This window comes from Eublepharis macularius, chromosome 5 (assembly GCF_028583425.1).
Source record: "Eublepharis macularius isolate TG4126 chromosome 5, MPM_Emac_v1.0, whole genome shotgun sequence".
NCBI classification, from domain to species: domain Eukaryota; kingdom Metazoa; phylum Chordata; class Lepidosauria; order Squamata; family Eublepharidae; genus Eublepharis; species Eublepharis macularius.
In genome coordinates, this window is record NC_072794.1 from 77,939,271 (window position 1) to 77,963,547 (window position 24,277).

Genomic DNA, 24,277 nt, shown 5'->3' on the forward strand with positions numbered 1-24,277 from the left:
GAGCCAGCCTGAGAATGCATATTAAATAGCAAGGAACTCAGAAACCTCAATCTGTCACCGAGTCTGAAGATTTTACCATCTACAATGAGGAAAAGGTATTTTTTGATAAAAGGGAACATTTTGGGGAAAGCCATAGTTGAGAGGAAAGGGCATATTGCAGATAACTATGGGTGAATCCACATGCCCTCGGAGCATCCCGGTGTTGCACTAAACGTTTGCTAAACACCTGGAAGTATAGTGTCTTTCTAGCATGATTTCTGAATCGCGCTAGAAAGACGCTATACTTCCATGTGTTTAGCGAACATTTAGCGCAACGCTGGGACGCGCCAAGGGCGTGTGGATTTGCCCTATCTTCTTAGAACCCTTACAGAAATCCTATATTTGAATCAGATGCAAACACCCATATAAACTTCTCCAACCAGGGATACAGAGATTAGGCACTTCATACATGTAAGCAAGGGAGGGGAATTCCATATGACTAAATGTCTTCTAGGTCTCTCCCACCACTTGATATGTGGTGATGATTATATAGGATAATTATCTCTGAACAGGTACTAGCAGTGATTCCTTCAGAGGGGAGTAACATTGCCATTCTAGGTAGAGTTATATCCTTCTAAGTCCATAGACTTCATTGGACTTGGAAGGGTGTACTTCTGCTTAGGATGTCACTATAAATATCCACTATACCAAATAGGTGTGTAAGTGGTCTGTGAATCCCCAGATGTAACTACATTCATACCATATACAACAGTTAAGGCAACATGGAACACTTCTGGCTCCTTTTCCTTTGCAGACAGCTGGAGTAGCAAGACTCATAGCAACTTGAGAGAGATATCGAGTGGAACTCACTACATGTGGTCGTTTAATATTGTATTATTTCCTGGGTTATTTCCTACCAAATGTGTCATCACGAGCACTCTCACTGAGCTGAGAGATGAGGACTGGAAGAACACCTAACTGGTGTCTTTTTTGCTTGTTTATTCATGAACTCCTAATGAATTTCTAGACAAAGATGCTTCCTTTTGCAACTCAGGACCCTTACCCATGACTGTCCTTGTGCCTTTCTTGTTTCTTCATAGGTAATACAGACCGCCAGTAGGAACAGAGGCAATGCAGGTCAAAAGTGAAGTCTGCAGCAAAACCTGTAGAGGCAGTGACAAGTGGAAATCCATCAGTTCCTATGTAGAATTGCTACCTTTTTGTCTTAACAGGTTTCTTGTGTGGCTTAAGAGTGTATGACAGTAGTGCAACAGGTGGAGATGCAGTGAAGAAAGCTGCTTTTTTTCCCCCTTGCTGCTCTGTCTGTCGTACCCCACACAAAAATAAAGTTGGCTGCCTTGTACAATGATGCTGTCCATCAGTGGCAGCTGTTTCCACTGTGGTCTCTTCTGTCATAATAGGTAGAACAGGGGTCCTGAACCTTTTTGAGTCTGGGGGCACCTTTGGAATTTTGACACAGGGTGGTGAGAGCAACCAGAAAATGGCCACCACAGGAGGTGAAGCCACATGGACCCAGGAAACCTAGGTGCAGGGGGCAAGAGAAGTAATTTTTTAAAATACACTAGAAAAGAGGAGTGAGACAGAATGGAACCAACACCGTGGTAGAAGTTGCCACCAAAACAATGTTATTTTAATCTGCTCAGCCAATCAGAAGCACTGCTTGGCAGGATCCCTACCTGGCCCTGCCCACTTTCTAGAAACACTTGGTGGGCTCCACCAAAGGAATCACCAAAGGGAATCTTTGGTGTGGCTGGGGTGTAGCATCTGTGTGGATGCTATTTCTGTTATAGGGAGGAGGTGGAACAAATTTTCAAAGTGGGCTGCTCTCACTCCCTCTATTTAGCCTTTCAAAGGGCTTTACCATGTTTCCCTGCCAAAGTGTGCTGTATTGCCAGGGGTTTAGCACTGTAGAGTATCCTGGTACAATCTCTGTTGCACCTGCACTTTTATGCTGGCATGAATGGGCAGGGGGCGGGGGACAGGACGGAGCAGGCAGCAGCAACGGACACTGTGAAAATAGGGTATTTGTGTGCTCTTCCCTTGCTGCTGCTGTGCTGGGGTGTGTTTTCACACCTTTTTGTGTATGCAGCCCTGGTCCTAAGGTAAGTTACCTCACATAATTTAGGTAAGGTATCCTAAGGTTACTTACCTTACATTCAGAGGAGTTCCCTTTTCATAAGAGTTCTAGGAGGCAGTGAGCTGCCATAACTTTTGGGTTATGTGTGATAACATTCACACAAATGGACACTATCCTCCGTTCCTCACGAACTCCCATTAAATTATTTTGCATTTCAGTTACTAAGTCAGCTTATTATAATAACAGAAAGGCTGTGCAGATTCCAGTTCCCCATAGATTGTCCCTGCTTTTCAACCAAGGATGCTAATTGTTAAATTAAAATTCTAGAATATATGTTTAGTATCCAGAGGAGTTAGCCGTGTTAGTCAGTAGTAGCAAAATAGTAAAGAGTCCAGTAGCACCTTAAAGTCTAACCAACTTTGTTGTAACATAAGCTTTACTGTGTTTAGTATGTTGTTTCTTTTATGACTCCATAAAATGTGAATAATAGATGAGCACTTTCTCTGCTGTAAACCTCTGTGCCATGTTATATCTGTCTAGCATTCTCTGCTGTTGGTCCCTTCACTTGGTCTGTACTAGATATTGCATCTATTCTTGTATATTGCTAGTCCCCTGGAATAGCCTGTCTGAATCCATGTAGTGAACCTTCCTCGTGATATGAATCAGGTGGGCTTACATTTCTTTTTCAACGGGCTTTTTAAATATTGAAGGCAATTGGTTATGCCTTTTTTTCGAAGAATTTTGATGGGTGTTTGGTGTGATTTGTGGCTTGGACTTTTACTTTTCATATTTGACTAATTTAGTTTGGATAGTGTTTATGTAATTATCTGTTTTTTTCTTAGCCATTTTGAGCATTTTAGGGATAGGCAGGACAGAAATGTTTTAAAACAAGAAAACCCAAAGAAGTCACTGACAAGATATCCATTGAATTTAATTCTGTATGATTCCAGTCATGTTTCAGTATACTGACATTCATGAATTCATGTCTTTGATTTGAGTTACAAACGTATTTTGTGTGTATATACTTTTGTGTCATGTTCATGTACCATCTGATGTGTAGTATCTAGTGTGCTGATATCAGTACTGTGGATATCAGGCACTTTGGGAAAACTGCAATTCCTAGGGTTCTGAACACCTGGATGTTGTTGGAGTCATGTTCAAAGCACTTGGGTGGAGGGGGGCACTTAGGTGGACCTCCCTTCTACTGCTACCACAGCAGCCAGGTAAAGTACGCTTGGATTGCAGAGCTTTTCTCAGAAGGGGTGCTAGATATTACAAGCTTCTGAAGTTTTAATCCAGACTCTGTGATGACAAACTTTGGTGATGCTGCTAACATTGAATTGCATTTCAGATCATTAAAAAGCTGATACGGAAAAAAACCTAATTAAAACCCTGCGTTTTGGACAGACACCTAAAAGAAAGTAAAGTAGGTGCCCGGTGAACCTCAAGGGAGAGAGTATTCCTAAAGTGAGGGAGGTGCCACCACAGAAAATACCTTGTCCACTCACTACCTACCTCACCTTTGAAGACCAGGGCTTGAGAGGCAGATCTTAACTGAGGGGCTGGAAAATATGGGATGACACTGTTCTTCAGGTATCCTCTCCTCAAGCCATTTAGGGCCATAAAGGTGAGGACCAGCACTTTGAATTGTGCCCAGAAACAGATGAGTAACCAGTGCAGATCTTTCAGTACAGGCATGATATGAATGAAAATGGAGTTCTCCCTTACAACTCTGTGTCCCTTTCTCTTTCTTTTCTAGAATTTGCCGCTCCTGTTTTCTTTTACTATGTTTTTTCTGTCTTTTAATAAAAAGGAATGTTGTGAGGTAGGATAAAGGCGGGCTAGGGAATGGACACAGGATCCTAAGAGTTCATTGATTATTCACTGTGCAGTTATTTAAAAGAAATGAAATGCATCCATCCAGGTTTACTTTTGAAAAAGGAGGAAGGACTGCCAAAAAAGCCTATACTGAGGGATCATGTGGCCTGCATGTACAAAAGCCATATGAAATGGGGATTGTAGTAAGGATTAGGGGAAGCTGAGTGAAAAGCTAGTTGAATCCAACTCTAGAACATTAACAAAGAATAACTATAATAGGGTTAAATTTGCCTGTTTGTTTGCACATTTACATCCAACCCATGTGTAGACCATCTACCATATAGAGATCTATGGGCTGATGTATTATAGATGCAGCTCCATTACAGAACATACTTATCTCTCTTATTGTCTCAGTAATTGTAGCTAGCATAACAAATTATTCAGTAAAAGAACTTTCTTTTTTCAGAACTGTGGCAGCTGAAGTTAGGAAGCAGATTTCAGGACAATATGGTGGATCTCCACAACTTCTCAAGAACCTTAACATTGGAGGCAGTGTATCTCATCACACAACTGTAAGTAAATTTTTATGTATATAAGCAATCAGTAGGTTCAGACCACAGTCTCTCTAAGCTGTATTTAAGAACAAGTATGCTAGCTGAAATATATTCTAGGTTGTTGTTCTAAATACGGCTGCTGAATGTTATAATATCCCAAGAATACATTTCTTCAAAGGGAGTTCATTGAATATGTATATACCATGTTGATCAGCCCTCATCTAGAGTATTGAGTGCAGTTCTGAAGGCCTCATTTCAAAATTGGAACAGGTACAGAGGAGAGCAACCAGGATGATGCCTTAGGCTGTTCCTGCGTTGGGCAGGGGGTTGGACTAGATGGTCTGTTAGGCCACTTCTAACGCTAGGATTCTATGAAGGACTTTTCCATTTTATGCTCAGTTGGTTAATACACTATTACAAAATACATAAGTATCTCTTTGTGTGAAGAACATCTGTATGTAAAATTTGGTGGTGATTGCCTCTAAAATGATTGAAATAGGCAGAGTGGATAGGATTTGGGCCCTTGACCAAGTATTGTAAAGAGGTGTATCTGTACCCAAGTCCAAAATTTGAAATGAGAACCAGCCCTTATAAACAGTGTTTATGCTTAGGAAATTAATTGGCCTGCATGTGGTTTTAATAATGCAAAGGGGATTGGGTTGTGTGCATACCTGTGCAGATTTTGAATTTGTAATGTGCCTGAAAAAAGTAGAGTAAATGGAGTCGGTACCCTGTCAACTAGATATATGATAAAGATGGTGCTCCCCCCTTCAATTTTTTACTAATTTTTTTGGTGTGCATGTGCAGAAAAACTGTACTTTACTGAAGATATAAAGTGCTTTTTTTTGTGAGGCTCACTTCGAAAAGGAGATCTTGCTTGTGAATGCACAGAAGGTGAGTCATTTGGGGGCTTAAATATGTTCAGTGAAATTTAGTTGGCTATATGAGTTGGGGTCCGCCAAAGTCACTGAATCAGCAGTTACAGCTCTGTAGGATGATGAACTTAGAAAGCATTGTGTATGCATGATTAGACATGGGCATGAACCCAAAAAAATTAACAAACCAGCGGTTCGTGGTTCAGTGCCGACAACGATCCCGAAGTTGTGAACCGCGACAAACATTTTCTGTTGCTGAACCGGTTCGCGGTTCGCAGTTCGTGGGTGCGGAATGGCCCCTGTGGCACTTAGGGAGCCCATATTCCCGGGGAGTCTTTTGCAGGCTCTCCTACAGCCATCACCCAAGTTTGGACAAGATTGCAAAAGGGATCTTGGAGTTATACCCTCTCCAATCCAAGGCCCCCAGGAAATTCCCACAAAAATCCAAGCTCAATTATACTCTCAGTCTCTCTCCCCAAAGGCTAGCAAGTGGCAAGCAAGAGCTCTGTCCCACTCCACTGCTCGCTGAAAGTGAAACCCAGCCTGGAAGCCCACGGCTATTTATAAGCACAGGTCCCATTGAACAACGCAGGAGGTCTGTGTTTGGCCATCAGAGCTGCCTATCAGGGTTTTCAGGGATGAGATTGGAGTGCCCATGGCTACAGAACACCTCCTTCCCCCTCCCTCCCCTGGGTGTCTTCTCCCAACCACTTTGCAGCTCCGTGGTTGGAAGGAAGACCTGCCGATCAAAGTAAGCTGGGCTTCCATTTGGGTTTCCAGGGCAACAGAAGGAGCACAGACAGAGTTCAGGCATTCCTCTGGCTCCGTTGCCAGAGGAATTAATTGCTGGCGCCTGTCTGGCTTCCCAAACTGCGGCCGAACGCACCGATCCAGGCCTCTCCTGAGCGCTGGTTCGTTGGCCGCGGACAATCACAAACCTCCGGATCGCGATTGCGCGATCGCCAATTTTGTGGGTTTTTGAAGTTCATAATGCAGTTCGTGCCCATCTCTATGCATGATACCATTCTCCACTGTCTATAAGAATAGTGGTGGCTTTTAAAACGTTGGAAACAACTTCTGATTTTAGGAAATTTTGTTTTTTCTAAATCCTAAAGTTAAAAAGAGGCAATTAATTCTTCAGGCTCCTCTGTATAGTACATTGGATGAGATGAGACTGCCTACAAGTTTTATTTAAAACATTTGTAAGCCTTCTTTCCCCCAGCAGCTGGGATCCAAGGCTTCCAGCAATTGGAGATGAACCCTTAGAAATAATTATTTCAGAAGTATTAGCATACACGAAGAAAGTATATTCTAGATAGCAGAGTCTGTTCCTGGAATGATGGTATAGTGATAGTCAATTTGCTGCCTTGGTATGCTTAGGCATACTTACAGTTATTTACACTTGCTCAGAAATTTACAGAAGATGAAAACTGTACCTCTCAGCAAGAGACATTGGGCTTTGTCTAAATCTCAGATATAAGAATATTGAAAACAGTGAGGTGAACTCATCCCAAACTGTTAGAAATTGTAGTTCACATCTTGAATACTCCTACTTAAAAGTATTCCCATTGAACTCAATGGGACTGCTGCAGTTTAAGGGTGGCAAGTTGCAGCAGTTTCCAGTCCATACTGAATGTTTTAATGAATGGGAACAGTATTGTATATTCATGTTTGGTTCATGCAGTCTGTGAGAAGGCAGTAAGCTGAACGAATGATCTGACTATGCAATGATGAGATAGACTGCAAATCACCTGACAAGTAATGTAAAAGTCAGATGGAAATTAAATAAAAGCTAGCGCATTTGGTAAATCTTGTTTAAGTATGAAAAGGTCAATGACTCTTACTCTTTTTTTCATTTCTGAGACATTTCTTTGAACGTTTGCCATTGCCCAGTGGGGCACTAGAATTAGAGCAAGATTTATCAAGAAGAGTGGTAAAATTTCATCCTGCCATCTTGTGGCATTGTCTTAGGAAAAGGTATCCTACATATGCAGTTTTACCACCTACACTGAGAGAGAAAAGACCAATTGAATAGAGGAGGCATCATGGCCCAGCACTGTAAGCTAATTGTAGCTGTTGGGCATTTTTGCATTGAGGATGCAAATCTTGTTTATCAGTCATGAGTTAACTAAGACTTAAGACCTTAGTTTAAATAGGAATTAAAAAACAATAGAATTATAAGAGGCGATAGTCAGAAAGAAGACTGATTGCATAATAAAGTTTGCTGTTTGTATCAATCTAAATTTGCCCCTCTTCTTTTCAGTTTGCTGTTTAATTCAACCACTGCACAAGAAAGTTACTAGATTATCAGATATACTCGTGTGGAGGATTACGTTTTTGAAATATGTTGCCATGGTAAACTTGTGCAGTCTTGCACATACTTTTAAGAGCTGATACAGTCTCAGGGAAACTGTACTACATATATGCCTGTTGTTTGAATCTGCTTTGAGATTGACCCATTGAAAAAAAATGAAGCAATGAAGCAATACTAAATGAATTCATATAAGTCTACTCTTCTTTTCTATCAGTTAGACAAACCTGCATTTAGACCTTCCTCTAAAAAAGATGAGAGATTTTTCTACTTTACTGAACTACATGGCATTGTTGCTATAGCATAAGCCTAGTATAACAGAGGTTTTAAAATCATAGTATTAATAAATAGCTTTTGCTTCATCTGCCATAATTTGGTGGTGTGCCCCAGTTAAGCACACATGGATTTCTGTTTGCTGTTATGTGTCAAACAAGACTAAATTACCCATCAAAAAGTGTGTTCATACAGTGCTTTGTAAACCTATCTGTGCAGATAAGGTTGCCAGCTGATTTTTAAAAAATGGTCTATCCTGTTTTTGTGCTTTCAATATTGCCTTGATAAACTGAAATCAGCAGTCAAACTTTTCCAGTATGAAGAAAAATATTATCATCTGCTAATGTTTGCCTATTGAACTGTTATTGAAAGTGTAGTGTAGTGGTTGGACAAAAAGTTGACAACCTTATTTGTGAATGAGTTAGCGAATATAGACTGTGTTGGAATTTTGAAAGGCAAAGCAAATTTGAAACACTGGATTCCCTACGGTTGAACCAGACCATATTTTTCTCACATTCTCACTTATGCTGATTTTCTGCACTTCGCACCCATGCTCCATCAAGCTAACTACAACATGTATTATAGCTAACATCCTGACACTCTAATTTACAATACCCTTCCCACTCTCTGCCTGGATTATAAGGGACTCCTTCCTTTTTCCAGTCCCCCTATCTGACAAAGGAAGCATTTACTCTCAAAAGTTCATACCCTGGAAACTTAGTTGGTCTTTAAGGTGCTACAGGGCCCCCATCTTGCTGTTCTGTCCTATAGCAATACTGCTATCTACCTGAAACCAGCTCATCAAAATGCAGTATAATAGTTTTGCATTCATAATGACTGGGTAAAATGTAAACATGAATATAGAAAATGTACAAATGATGATTAGTAAGCTGTAATCTAAAGATCTCTTCATGGCAGGAAAAACAGCAAAATGCTTTCAGTATCTATTTGTGTCAAGCACAAAACTGGAGAAGGAACTGCCTTAAGACAACAGTGTTAAGAGTTCCTCATTTTCTCTATTCCTTATATGAGGGTACATGTTTTTCTGCTTGTTTGTTAGGAAGTACTCAGTTGCAGAAAAAGTTAAGTTAAAGATACAGCAACCAGTAAAAAAAAGTTTGCAATCCTATTAAGGTATTCCACAATAACTTTAATCCTGTTGACTGTCATAATGCTATTCATAGGTGAAAACGGATGCTTGAGGGGGAGTAAGTAAGATACACCAGAGATGTTTTGGTACAAATTTAGGGACATCATTAACTCCTGTAGTGAAATTTCTTGGTGAAAGCATAAATCAATATATCTAATTGTCAGTGTGGCCAAATCTGTGGATACTTAAATCTGGAGACTGGAGCTGTGAACAGACAAGACAGATCTTTCTACAAACTTGAGAAAAGCCCCAAGTTTGCAGAAAAATCTGTTGTTGTTTTTTTAAAAAACCCACTGCGGTTAAAACTGCCTGGAATAATAGAAGCAGCACCTATAGCTTTAAGTGGCGCATGTACTTTGTGCCGTTGCTAGGCAACTACAACAATATGGCCTGTTGAAGCCTTGGTTTCTGTCAATAAAAGTCAGGGCCCTTTCTAGGGCTGTTTTCACATTTGAGGGAGAATTTAGCAGGGCTGGGCCTGGCAACAGCTACAGGCAACTAGATATTGTACAACTTGTGTGACTCACCCGGGACTGGTTGGTTGCCCTATTCAACACAGCCACTTCATGAAGGCTAGTATTGTGTAGTTGTTAGAGTTTCAGACTAGATTCTGGGAGGCCCAAGCCTGAATCTTTCCTTTGCTATGGAAAGTCACTGGGTGACTTTGGGCCAGTTGCACTTTCTCCGCCTAACCTACATTACAAGGTTATTGAGAGAATGACATAAACTATTTCTTCCCCATTGGGAAGAAAGACAGACTATAAATGAAGTAAGTAAATAATAAATATAGCTGAAGACAGGGAACAGGGAAAAGGTAGGTTGGTTGGTGCATGAGAAGAAGAGATAGAAGAAAGAAAAGATGAGGATATGGGGGGCTGACGAAGAAAAGAGAAAATAGTGCAGGGAAAGTGATAAAGGTGAAAGTGAGGTGCCTCACAGAAGTCCTTGTAGGTTTACCACTGTGCAACTGGGCCAACGGCCAGTACTACACAACTTGCCTGTAGTTTCCCCAGATAGAAGCTTCTGGAAGAAGTGAAGGAGAGATTGTTGAAGACAGGGAAACAGATAAAAGCACGTTGGCTCGTGGGTAGGAATGGAAAAAGGAAGTAGGAAAAGGGGGAAAGTTGGGGGGGCTGCCAGTGAAAGGAAAGATAACATAAGGTGTGGGGAGAGAAATGAGATGCCCTCAGCAAGTAGGGATCCCAGGTGCCCACCAGTGACAAGCAAACTCCCAGTGATTTGCCCCCTTGTCTGCTGATCACCAGTGATTGGTGTGAGGGGCACGTTCCCAGAGGTTGCCTACCACTTCATGAGTGCGCACCGTGCACATGCTCCCAACAAGTGTGGCGACATCACTTCCAGAAGTGATGTCATTCTGCCACCCACAGTAGCGTTCCCGCACTTCGTTTGGGGCCAGTTTGGGCCCCGAAAGGGCTGAGTTGGCCCCATGCGAAACACCACGCATGGGCGGCATGGTGACGTCACTTCTGGAAGTGATGTCATTATGCTGGAAAGAGGACCTCATGCAGCACACAAGGTAAGTGCCAGGGATTCCACCCTCCCAACGGGAGGTGAAGGGTATCTGGCAACCCTATCAGCAAGTCTTTGTGGGTCCCCCGTTTGTTATGTATAAAATGAGAACCTTCATTTAAATTTTTTAAGAACTTTTTTCAAAATCCTTTCTGTTTTACAAAATGGTAAAAATTGTGATTTTTTTTAAGAAGTTTGGAAAGAGGGAAGAAATCGTTAACACTTGATACCATGGTAATTTTTCCAGATGAAGACTGTGACTGGTTCTTGCTGAAATAGTAATGCTATGTCTGAGCTATGCCATATTAGACTAAAAGTTCTTCAAATTCCAAGGCAATTTAAAAACGAAATGGCACCAGGATATACAACAGTGTTGTGTGTGTGGAATAACAGATAGGCATGCTTAGCTAACCCATTGCTCATGTTGCAGTAAATAATATCGCAGGAATTCAAGACAGCAAATAGAAAAACACTTCGGTGGGCTGAGAGAAGCACTAGCATATAGCAAAATACTGTGTTTGACATCCAGAGAAGGACAAAGTCAATAGGAAGTGGAGTTTTATTTTCAAAGCAAGTTAAAGGACATAACGGTGAAGAATAACAGAACCTTAAAGACAAAACGCTTGAGTGTCCTTGTAACAGTCAAGTTGTAAACATTTGAAACAGAGTTTTGAAAGCACTGACAAACTTAACTCCCTACCTGTACATGCTTGTTAGCTGAAAAGGATGAAGGATAATAGTTTATATCAACTCAACAGATCAAGTTAGTATCTTAGTTTAGTTAGGGGCTATTTGAACTTTTGTATCAGTGTAGCATATGTATATCTTCAAGATATTCCCTTATAATATAAGTGGTGTTGAAAAAGGCAGAGTATTTTGTACTGAGGTAGTCATCATTAGTGACTCTTTATTCTAGCTGCGGTACTTATTTAGAATAACAGGCTATTTCAAAATGGTCTTTTCACAGTTACAAAAATTCACAGAGACACTGAACTTGGTCCAGCAGTGGCATCTAGTATCTTTTACCTACAAATAAATGGGGATCAAATGCATAGTAAGATGAACATAATGTTGTTTGGGACCTGTCATATGATGCTGAACTGCATTAACCTGACCTCCAGTTCTTAAACATTAGGTTACCTGGAGTGTTCCTCTAAGCTCACCAAATCATGTTTCAGGATATTATTTCAGTAAACTAAAATAGCTGTGGTTTGAAATACTATTATAATAAAGTTTCAGGGTGCATATTAAGAATAATAAAATATATATTTGCAAAAAGGCAAACACTTTATATAAACTTTAATAAAACAGGTTTTTGTTTTTGCTCATTGATACATTACAGAAACCATTAGATGATATCTATGCTAGGTATTACCTGAATAATATTTGGTGGGTATAAAATATCTTTTTTGCTCTTGTTGAAGACCACTAATATCAATAGAGATTACACATTGTTACTTTCCTAGGATGTAAAAAAGAATTGGGTGAAGGGGAGTCAGAAGATAGGAGGAAACTTAATGTGTCAAAGAAGGAAGATCTTTAGAATTCAGATATATAGTGAAATTGTGGACAGACGTTTTCCATGTATTTCAACGCGTATTCAAGGATCCCATGACCTTTGCATGTGTTGTGATTAGACATGGGCACGAACGAAAAAACCCCCCGAACAAGCTGTTTGTTGTTCGTTGCCATCCATGAACAATGAACAACAAACAGTTGTTCACAAACATGTTCATTGTTCATGGCCTCTTAAAGATCCCTTTAAAATATCAGCTGGCAGGTGGCAGGGGAAATTCCCCCCTGCCGCCTGCCAGCTGATAGTTTAAAGGGCCCTTTCCTGCCACGTGCAAGGCACAGGGCCTTTTAAACACCCCACAAACTGACCTTCCCAATGTCCAATACCCACCAAATTTGCAGGGGACATAGTCCTGACTGTCCTCCGAAGACCCCCCAAGTTTCAGAGAGATTGATGATGCATGGGTCTCCCCCTTTGTTGTCATTTTCTCTTCACAGTGGCAAAAACAGGACTCTCTGTTGTAAGTCCTTTGAAGGGTTAAAGCCAGAAGGAAAGCCAGAAGGAGTTCAAACAGAGTTCAATCCCTGCCATTGCCAGGGGAATTGATTGAAAGGCCCCAGACGTCTGGCTTGACGAACGGCTGACAAAGACAACTAACGAGGCTTGCAATGACCACTTGTTTGTTTAGAATGGAGCCTCACCAACGGCTTGTTCGCAAACAGACGAACAGGCTGTTCATGGGTTTTTCCCCGTTCGTAATGCTGTTCATGCTCATGTCTAGTTGTGATTGCAGAAAAACACTTGAAAATTGGGAATGTTCTGGCTTACTGTGTAGGAGTGGGAGATGTGCACATACATGAGTCAGTTTTTGGCCTACTTCAGAAATTAATATTTACAGCGATATGCTAAGATTCATTTGTGTGGCAGCAGTTGCTCTGGTTGACCATAAGGCAGACATAGGTCAGGGTATGCTAGATTTTCTTGAAATTAACACATGACAGAAGGTTGGTGTTTTGATTAGGGTCAAAGCAAGAGAAGGGAGGGGGGAAACCCAATATATAAAATCAACTTGGCATTCTGCTTCTTTTCAGATTGCTGGAGAACTTTGTTGTCTTTTACAAGTTAGTAATCTTTCACTGCTAATTTCAATTGGCCATTTAATGAACTAAAACTTCCTGTACAATCTTCTTTTAAAAAAAAGAGCTTGAAAATTTAATTGTTACAATATCCTCTGTCCTGATGTGGTTTAATGAAGGAAGGTCTAAAAATTGTTTCCTTAATAGAAACAGGCAACCTGGTCACCTGGAGGGTGGTATTAACAAATTCCTTATAATGATAGCTCTAGCCAGAAAACAGAGAGGTTGACCTTGCAAAGCTTTCTTTATCTGTCAATCTGCCATAAAAAACCAGAGTTTAAAATAATGTGCTTGTCTTTCATCTGCCAATAAGATGACACAAACTAATTCCTCTTCATAACCATGAATTTATGCTCTGGCTCTTTACTCAGGTGATAGGCAGTATTTCTTGCAAAGATGGTGAAGCTAATTCTGGCATCCAGTGTTTGTTTGTTTATATCTTAATGCTATAATCGTCATCTGAAAAAGCAGAGGGATAAAAAATGTGAAACTTAACTGTTCCTAAACTCCTGTGGCCCTTATTTAGTTCACGTTTTAGGATGAAGTTCCTTCTTTAAGAAGCAAATTTTACCTCCTGTTCAGCAACAAAAAGTTGTTACTAGAATGGGAAGATTTGTTTACACCTTGTCTCTTATGCAGAGACCTTATGGTTCCATCTTTGTGGATGTTGTTCTTTCCTGGCAGAGAAGACTTTGCGGGGGTTGTTGATTCTCTTGCAGCAGATTATTTTAGCCATTGATTTATACCCTTCCTTTTGAATATGAAAATGAACCAGAGACTGACAGAAATACAGAATAATGGAATAATTGGAAGGAGCTAAACCATATTTAGTCACCTGTTCCCCTTTTGCTTTTGTTCTGCTTTTGTAATATACTATATGAGTGTGTGTGAATGAGTGTATACACACACACTTTGGTATAGACACACAGGTATGGAGTTAAGGTTGTTAGTGTGGACTCTTCTTCCTTGGAAGTATTTAAGAGGAGGTTAGATGGCCACCCAGCAGCAGTGATGATTCTGTTACTCAATATGAATGTATGCAGATTGGGAGGGCATTTAAGGATGCGTCAGTACTAGGTTCTCGTGGCCCTTTCTTACATGCCCAGGGTAATGCTGAGCACCACTTTGGGGTCAGGAAGGTATTTTCCTCCAGACCATATTGACCGGAGGATCTTGGAGGCTTTTTGCCTCCTATGAGCATAGAACAGGGGTCACTGGGAGAGGCGAGGGTGTGTGTGTATAAAAAAGTGTAGCGTAGTGTAAGTGTGAAGTGGCCTTTAAAACGTTAATATTGCTTTACTAACAGTCTCTATGTGGGCTCTGTGATATAAGCTAAAAATGGATAGCCCCATGTTTACCTCCATGAGCATTTTTGGAGAGGGGAGTGGTAGAGAATTGACTGATAAACAGTTTGGCTCAGAGAACGTGCTAACCTAGGGAGAAATGTGACAGTGCAGTAAGACAGGCAGCCACTCGTGATTGGAAAGATCTTTTTTTAAGCGAAAGAACTTAAAACAAAATGCAGCACATTCCCTATTACATTGATTTAAATCTATTTTAAAGTCTGTTGTATTTCTTTTAATCCCTGCCTATGTAATTAGTTATCTGCCCCCAAAATAATAATGTTTCTTCTACATACATCCTCTCAGGGTTATAATTGCTTTACAATGCTGCTCTGACGCACATTTGTGCTTTCTCCAGTTTTGGAAAATGCTCGTACCTAGTAATTTACTGGACTGGAATGCTACATTCTGTGAAGTGAGAACTCTCCAACAGGGAGTAATGTTCATAAATGGGAAGGAGAGGAAGAGAATTTTACTATCATTTTGAAGGTAAAGGTGTTGCATTGGAAACTGGTGCAAAGACTACAATATCTACTAGGACATCTCTCTTACTATTTCAACATCCTGGAAGTATTTAAATCTTTCAGGGCTTCTAGTAGTCAGGGAAAAGATATTTCACTTAGACTCATGCATGTATTAAAGCATTTCAAATGGTATGCCCCCCCTGCCCCGCTAAAAAAAACTAGTAGGTGAAGTACTGGGAACTCTGAAATTTCTCTCAAAACTATGGTTCTCAGATGGGTGCTGTGTTCTGCTTAAGTACCTATCTTTTACAGAGTGTGAAATGCTGGTCAAGTCAACTATTATTCTGCCTTCTTTATCCCACTTTCGGCCCTGTTGTTCTTCCTTCCAGCAGTCCTTTCTTCCTTCTTCCATCTAGGGTTTTATGATTAGCCACTCACTAAAACATTCTGGGTACATTATGATTTTCTGCAACATATTCCTGATCTGACTTTGGGAAAGATCGTTTGCTCAGCTTTCCACTGCAGTGACCAATGTTTTCAGTAGTGTTTGGGCAAAACATGGCAAAGTTTGAGAGATGACATGTGTATATGTGGAGACATATGTTCCTTTTTTGAATATGTGCATGGAAATTGGGAAAGGGAGGAAGGACCCAGGAATGTGAAATGATACAATGCAGCTACATTACTTGGTGGAGGGGGGGGTGTATTGCCCATGTTGTTTCCAGAATGGTTCAGGCTATAACTTTAAATAAAGTATATTAAAAACGGGGTAGCATTATGATTTGCTTCTTGTTTTGAGGACGGCAAAAATTCTACAGGTGCAGTTTGTAAGAACCTGTATCCCCTATACAGGGCTTCTGTTCACGGCCCACTTGCTAGCATTAGTAGTAGCATACTGGGCATATTTGATGCTTCCACTTGTTATCACAGGTTTTCACCGTGTCATCAGCCTACATTGTTGCTCTGCCAGCCCTAATGCCAGCCTTAAACCTTTAGTATCAGGGGAGGGGGAAGTTGGAAGAAAATAATCTTTTTTCTACCTCATCTATAGAATGCAGTAGTGCTTAGGTTGCGATAGGCTATGTAACTAGCCCAAACCCTGAGTGATACTGCACTGGAAGACAATTGAATTACAAGATGGTGACCATGTTAGTCTATTGCGGAAAAAAACAAGAATCCTTTGGCATCTGAACAACTAGTACATTTATTGTAGCAAAAGCTTTTGTGAGCTTGAGCACACTTTGTAAGTTATAATGGGCTCAAGCACACACTGAAACCTTTTTTTAATTCTTTGCGGTGCCACATGACTCTTCTTTTGGTTTCCCACTGAGATGAGGATATTTATAACTCCCTTTTCTATTGCTGTATGGAAAATTCTGGGGAAAATTGGAACCGGGGAATTTGTGCCTCATGCTGTACATCCTGATACAGATTCTGAAGCAAACTGTCTTCCCTTCAGCTAACACTAAGGCCCTAGTTCCATGGCAGAAGCAAGATACCTTACATCTGTGGCTCTTTGCTTTTTGGTAGAGGACCAATATTTTTCTGCACGTTTAGGGTTTCCTCTGCATATACAAAAACCTTTCCCTTGTTTGAGGCTGCACCTGTTTTGCTGTCCTACTGGTTGGTGCAGGGCCACTGACTGCTACTAGAGGGCTCAAATGAGAACCTGCAAAATGTTGCAGACCTGCCCATTAGCACTGTCAGCTCTCCAAGTGCCTGCAGAGCAAGGATGTGACTCTCTCCTTTCAAGGCCTTTTTGGGCTGCGAGCTCATCGTGATCATTATTCCACCTCTTGTAGCAAGAAACAATGCAGGGATCTCTCAGTAATTGCTTTTAGCTCCAGAGATGCCTGAGGTTCATAAGAGCAGAAGAGCCCTGCTGGATCAGACCACTGATCCATCTAGTCCAGCATCCTGTATTATACAGCAGTGAACCAGTTGCCCTGGCTTAAAGGCCAAGGTCTTCCCTGATGTTCCCTCCTACCACTGGTATTCAGAGATTTACTGCCTCCAGATGTAGAAATTCCCTTTAGTAATCTTGGCTAGTAGCCATTGATGGTTTTATCCTCCACTGAGTGAAATTGGAATTAGGCAGATCCAGTGCTGGGGCAACAAGATCTCCATTATTCTTCTGGTCACTGAAACGTTTTGTTCTGTTTATCATTTCATTTCCATTTGACAATCTTCAGTTTAATAGGTAGAACTTGCTCTTGAACTCTTCCTTTCTGCTGCTAGGATCTCAGGGCAGCAAGAGGGAATCTTGTATACACAGTCCTTTTTCTTCCTTTCGGTGGTTTTCCCCTTGTTGAGAGAGCAATGGAGCAAGGTCATATTTTCCTGCAAAAATCTCTTTCCTCTTCATGGCCAGCCTCATTGTTCTGCTTTCATTATCAGACACTGATAAGTAAAACTGGAAATGCTGAATGTTGCTCTGCTTCAGTCTAAAAACAGAAGTCATGAAAGACATTATATGAAAACCAACCCAATTAACAATGTGTGTAAGCTTTTGAGCTCATCAGAACTCTGCTGTGGATGGAGGGAAATAGGCATAAAAACATTTTAATAAAAATAATCTGGTTGGAGGTTAAAAAAATAAAGCAAAAAAAAATCTTATGGCCTCTTTTCTGAATCCTGTGCAGAATGGTAGTCAAATTTAGATAAACTTGTGCTGGGTGGAGCTGATTATCAGGTTACTCTTTTGGCTTTCTGGAAAGAAGACAGTCTTCAGTTTACAAATATGGAAACCAATGATTGATCAAATGTCTCTTTAAGACAGGTCTGGTAAGGGAGCAGAAGAAAAACATGGTGGTGGTTATATTTACAACACTGGCTCTGCTTCAGAGCCATTTGATAAAAAGTCATGTTTATTTGAACTATAATTAATGTAAATATATTAGAATGGTAGTTGTAGATGTGAAGTGACACTGCCTCTTGCCCTATGCCCCCAAATCTGGACTCTGTAAGAGCAATTTCAGGCTTAATATATTACATAGTCAACTGGCCGTCTTTAGCTGTAGGTGATTCTCTTCAGTACTCCAGCTTTAAATTCAGGATGTAATTCTTTCTTTCCCATAATCACTTCTTGTTTGCACGTGGGAGATCTAAGTTGTTTATGCTATTTAGACATTATATTAGTGTTGCAGGGTTTTCTGAACCCTGTGCCATCTCTGGTGATCCAAGCTGTTAGTCTAAATGATTCACTTGAGCAGCTTGAGCCTGTTTCTCTCACAGAAAGCCAGTTTTCTAATTTTGCAGCACTGTTTGAGAAGGAAAGTCAGATCAAAGACTTCCTTAGCATTTGAAATTGATTTGAAAAGTATTAGACGTGCTTGCCTTGAAGCTTTAGTTTAATCTGACATAGCAACTAAGCAGAACTTAGGTTTTCATGGCTTAGTTATGCCTAAGAGTGGAAACGTCACCTTGACACCTTTGCTTAGGCTTGTGATAAAAGGGAAAATGCCTCACAGAGCCATGTGTGTGTTATGTGCCGTCAAGTCGCCTCCGACCTATGGCGACCCTATGAATGAAAGACCTCCAAAATATCCTATCATTAGCAGACTTGCTCAGATCCTGAAAACTGGAGGATGTGGCTTCTTTTATTGAGTCAAGCCATCTCATTTTAGGTCTTCCTCTTTTCCAACTGCCTTCTAGTTTTCCGAGCATTATTGACTTTTCCAGAGAATCTTGTCTTCTCATGATGTGACCAAAGTACAATAGCCTTAGTTTTGTCATTTTAGCTTCTAGGGATTCAGGCTTGATTTGATCTACTACCTACTTATTTGTCTTTTTGGCTGTCCATGGTATCCGCAAAACTATCCTCCAGCACCACATTTCAAATGAATACATTTTCTTCCTGTCAGCTTTCTTCACTGTCCAACTTTCACATCCATACATAGTAATGGGGAATACCATAGTTTAGATTATCTTGATCTTGGTTCCCAGAGAGACATATTTATCTTTAAGGATCTACTCTAGCTTCCTCACAGCAGCCCTTCCAAGTCTCAATCTTCTTCTGATATCTTCATTGCAGTCTCCCTGTTGGCTGTTGACTGAGCCAAGGAATAGAAAATCTTGTACAATTTCAATTTCCTAATTGTAAACTTTAAAATTCCTCAGTAGTCATTACTTTTGTCTTCTTGATGTTCAGCTGTAATCCTGCTCTGTCACTTTCTCCTTTAAACTTCATCAGTGGCCGTTTCAAGTCTTCACTATTTTCTGCCAGTAACGTGGTAGCATCTGCATATCTGAAATTGTTAATATTCTTTCCACCTATTTTCACTTTCATCTTCTAAATCTAATCCAGCTGTCCTTATAATATACTCTGCATAGAAGTTGAACAGGTAGGGAGATAATATGCATCCTTGTCTGACACATTTACAAATTGGAAACCGTTCTGTTGCCCCATATTCTGTCCTGACAGTAGCCTCTTCTCCAGAATACAGGTTTCACATCAAAACAATCAGATGTTGTGGCACCCCCATTTCTTTTAACACTCTCCATAGCTTTTCATGATCCACACAAGCGTTGGTGTAATCTATTTCTTCTGAAATTCCCTGGTGTGTTCCATTAGCCATCATAAAATTGCAATGTGATCTCTGGTGCCTCTTCCTTTTCTGAATCTAGCTTGAACATCTGGCATTTGTCATTCCATATATGGTAAGAGTCTGCTGTAGAATTTTGAGCATCGGTAGTCTGATAGTTGCTGCACTCTTTGGCATCCACCTTTTTTGGAATTGGAATGTAGACTGAGTGTTTCCAGTCCATAGACCATTGTTTTGTTTTCCATATTTGTTGACAGATTCTTGTTAAGATTCTAATGGACTCTGTTTCTGTAGGTTGAAATAGTTCTATTTGGTATTCCATCTAATCCAGGTGCTTTGTTTCTCCCAATTGCTTTGAGTGCAGCTTTTTTAAATATATATTTTTATTTTTATTTCTAACATAGAAAACTACAAAAAACTACAAAAATATAAAGGAAAAAAAGGGACTGGGGAAAAGGGAAGAGCAACATATAAACAGAAAACACACACTACATCTACATGTCTTGTATTCCCTTCATACTGCAATTTTTCTTTAAAGTTAACTTTCTAATATGCTATCAGATTGGTAGATCTTATAAAATACAGACTACATTCAGGATCAGGTCTTCTCTACCCCCCCCCCCCCCGCGTCTCGGTCTCAGTTCTCTCTGCGCAGCTACAATAGCTGCGCTCGTTCCCTCCCCCCCCACCCTCCCCTTCAGACTTTGGACTTTCTTCTTGCTGAAACTCCTGATGGTTAAACAAAAAGTCCCTCAGCTGTACTTCCGATGTTATCTTGTAGGTTTGATCCTTGTATCTGAACCAGATGCCTTCCGGAAACAACCATTTATATTTTACTTCACATTTCCTCAGGAAAGCCGCAAGTCTTTTATATTTAAATCTTCTTTTACGAGCCAAAAATGGAACATCCTTCAATATCTTAACCTTATTGCCCAGATAGTCCAAGTCCACATTATACGAATTATATAAGATGGTGTCCCGAGTCTTCTTAGATGAAAAGTCAATAATAATCTCGCAAGGCAGCTGACGCTTCATTGCATATTTTGAAGATGTCCGACGGACTTCCAGAATATCGCTTTTTAACTCTTCTTTAGTTGCCTTTGCGAATGATGCCAAAAGTTCTGACACCAAATCCTTTAAATTTTCACTTTGCTCCTCTTTTACATTCTGAAGACGCAGTACCGTTTGGGCACGGTCCACTTGTAATCCTATTATTTGATTCTCCAAGAGCTTTACTTCTTTACTTGTTGCTTTCATGAGTACTACGTTTTCGCGTGCAGACTGCTCTGCTCCAGACGCTGTTTCTTTAATGGTTTTCACTTCGCTTTCCACTGAATCAACCTTTTGCCCCATTTCATTTAACTTCGCTACAAAGGGCTGCATAGCTTCAAAGACCGCTCGTCTGACCATCTCTTCCAGGGTTTCCCCCTTCCCCTGTAACATCGCCATCACCGATTTACTCATCGCAGGGCTCTGCTTTTTCGTCGCCATCTTAGGGGGGGGGGCACCAGCTAAGTTCCGAAACTCCGTGAAGGGGAAGAAATCCGAGCCTTCTTAGCTTCAACTCCCACCAATCCTTCGCATACGCTTAGAAATCAGAAGGGATTCGCTTACTTACAGGTTTTCACCTTAAATCTGCTTATTGCCGTTCTCCATGGCCCGGCGGCACGCGATGCGCTGCGCAAGTCTGCCGGCCTCCGTTGGAGCAAACGGGCAATTTACCCCCTGCATTGCTTTCAGGGGGTTCTTCCCGCCGCGCTCCGGACCCTGGCCCCCTCACTGGGAGTCCTGGGGGTTAACCCTCGCAGGTCAACCGCCCGGTCAGGCTGCTCGGACGTTTCCTCCCGGACCTGCGGAGAGGAGCGTCCGACATGGCCGGGAAAACGAAACCGAATCGCTTTGAGTGCAGATTTTACTTCACTTTTAGACTCTTGACCAAGCCTGTGCTCCTAACGGTGTTGCTCTCAGCTTCACTGACACACTGAAACCCCCTCACCACATTAAGGTGTGTATCCACAGTGCCATACAGCCTTCTAAATCCATTCAAGTCAATGGGCTTAAAGGGCGTAACTGTTTAGGATAGCGCTATCATTGTCAGAAGTAGTGTCGAACTAGTACATTTGCAGTACTTCATAAAAATGCAGTATAAATAGGTTGACATAAAATAAAGGCATTTATTGGGTCTTGTTGTGTTGGACAGGGTCAGGGACTTCTCACATTGATTTATTTGAACAGAATATAGAGTTTGCAACAGACTCTTGTCCTGTGAAAGTTTTGTATGCTAAATTTAGAAAGTATACGGGCTATTTTGTAAAGGCTGCATTCCTATTTTTATTCCTACAATAGAATTGGGATGGTTGGCTTCAGTTATACAGACAGAAAACATTGTCATAATATATAGAGGATCTCAGGATTCCACATGTAATGCTAGATCAGGTTCCTTTAACCCCTTCTTACAGTTTGGATCATTATGTTATGATGGGATGACTGCTGGAATCTGAATAGAGAATACTGCCAAATACAGTAGGTATGGGCTTCACAAAGTCATTGTTCCCTCATGGATTTTGAAGAATGTGACTTAGCAGTTAGTTAGTAACTTACAGTGTTCTAAGCATTTTGCACATATTAACATTACTCCATTAACGTTGTTATTGTTCTTATCATTATTTCAGAGGGTATAATGCTAGCTATAATGGGATCGGGAGATCACTGTATGCTGTTGTAAATTCCTTGGAGGTATGATGGGGTGAAAATGTGATAGATGGATTATTCTGATCATATTGATTGACTGCTTTCATGATCTCTTAAATATACAAATAAGCAGTCGAAAGTAATCAGTGTACTAAATCTAAGGACATTATCATCTAGCTCTTGTTGGACTGGATGAATTAATTCAATGTTGGATCATCACAGGTGATTCCTACAGGATGTATGTGCAACTTGGTCCTTGCTGATATCGCTCACTTAGTCCAGGCACCTTGATGGGGATGACTGTGCGTGTGCAGTATATATGAGTGGCTGGTTGCTCTCAGCCTTTTCTAAAAATATTTCTTGCCCAGCAGCTCTTGTCTGTGGCCTTACTTTCTTTCTATGAGGGAATACCTGACACATAATGGAGTTAACATTATTATGTATTGCTCTTTTAGCGGGAGAAAAGCCAGCTTTTGAAATGTTAAGGGAGGAGGAATACTTTTACTAAATATTTACCTTTTCTTGACCAATTACATATTTTACCTATCTTCAGGGCTTTTTTTCAAGGGGAACGCGGGGGAATGGAGTTCCGGCACCTCTTGAAAATACTCCGCAATAGTGCTTGAAAATAATATGATTTCAAAGAATCCCATATGTTTCTTCCTCATTTCCCTCTTGAGAGTTCTGCCACCTCTTTTCCCAGGAAAAAAAACCCTGCCTATCTTGGTTTTGTTTTAGGTACCTCTCACTGAGCCTGTGGACCCAGTAGATTTGGAAGATTACCTTCTTACACATCCACTTGCAATGGATTCTGGTCCTTTGAGGGACTTGCTTGAATTTCCTTCAGATGATATTGAAGTTATCTATAGTCCTCGAGAATGCAGAACGCTTGTATCAGCTGTCCCTGAAGAGAGGTAAGGAGTAAAAAAACCCTCTCCTGTATTAACACATGATGAATATGGTCAAGCAGATGACTTAAGTGAAGGTATTGACAGATACACACCTCATTTTTCCTCATAGGAGATACCTTTTGTGTGAGAGAGAAACTCATCATGTCTTTCAATATGTACTGGTTTCCAGTATTGTTTTATTATCCCAACATTCCTTCTTTGTTTTATCTGTGGGTAAGGGTTCAGAAATGAATTATTATTGGAGGTCTCTGGTTCAAATCTAGCCTCTGCCACAAACTCACAAAGTAGCCTCTGAACAATAACACAGCTTGTTTTAAGGATTGCACATGTATTTGAAGTGCTTAACACTGCAAGTGCTATATAAATACACAGTTTATTTATTTGTGTATCTGGTCAGCCAGCCTTTTTTGTTAATCCCACACTCTGTGCTCAGGACAGCATGCTAACAAATTTAAAGCAAATTCAACCAGTAGGGGATAACGGGATGGGGAGACAGAAACCGACTATTTTAACTAAAACAAAGTTTACATGGATAAATATGAAGAACGTATATTGGGTAGATAAATTGTATAAGCATTCTCTGCATACCTCTGAATATATTCTCTTCCTTTTGCCTAAGTGAAAGACTGCCATTCATTCCTGTATTTGGCAGTGGGTGATAAAGAAAAATATGCATTTGGGAGATGTGAGAGGAAAAGGAATCAGAGTTGTAAGAAAGCCAGTACTTGGTTGAGGCAGTGGGGAGTGAAACAATATTGGTCAGTGTACCAAAAAGTGAAAAAGATCCCCGGAAGGGGGCAGTATTTCCAAAGGGGAAGTGATAAGAGAATGGAGTTAATGGACATAGGGTAAAGGGCCAGGAACTTGAGTTCCCCTTCTTCCTAGCCTTCCCTCCTGCTAGTGAAACATCACAAGCTTTTTGCTATATTATTCAAAAAATAACCTGTCACTGCTGGGAGCTACATGTAGCTCATGAACAAATAGAGGTGTGCACAGGAAAAAAATCGGTTGATTCAATTTAGTAATAACAAACTGGGGGGGGGGGTGAAATCAGCACACACACCCCAAATACTGAGTTCATTCT

The 24,277-nt window shown here is 40.7% G+C and overlaps 1 protein-coding gene across 4 annotated transcripts in view; it reads left to right on the forward strand.

Annotated features, from left to right (window-relative positions):
- Positions 1-24,277, forward strand: part of DOCK7 (dedicator of cytokinesis 7) — a 186,206-nt gene that overhangs the window by 12,556 nt on the left and 149,373 nt on the right. For all 4 annotated transcript variants that reach the window (XM_054981568.1, XM_054981564.1, XM_054981566.1 and 1 more), the window contains exons 2-3: positions 4,362-4,467; positions 23,021-23,196. In XM_054981568.1, the coding sequence (XP_054837543.1) occupies positions 4,362-4,467; positions 23,021-23,196 (282 nt within the window). The remainder of the gene's footprint in view (positions 1-4,361; positions 4,468-23,020; positions 23,197-24,277) is intronic.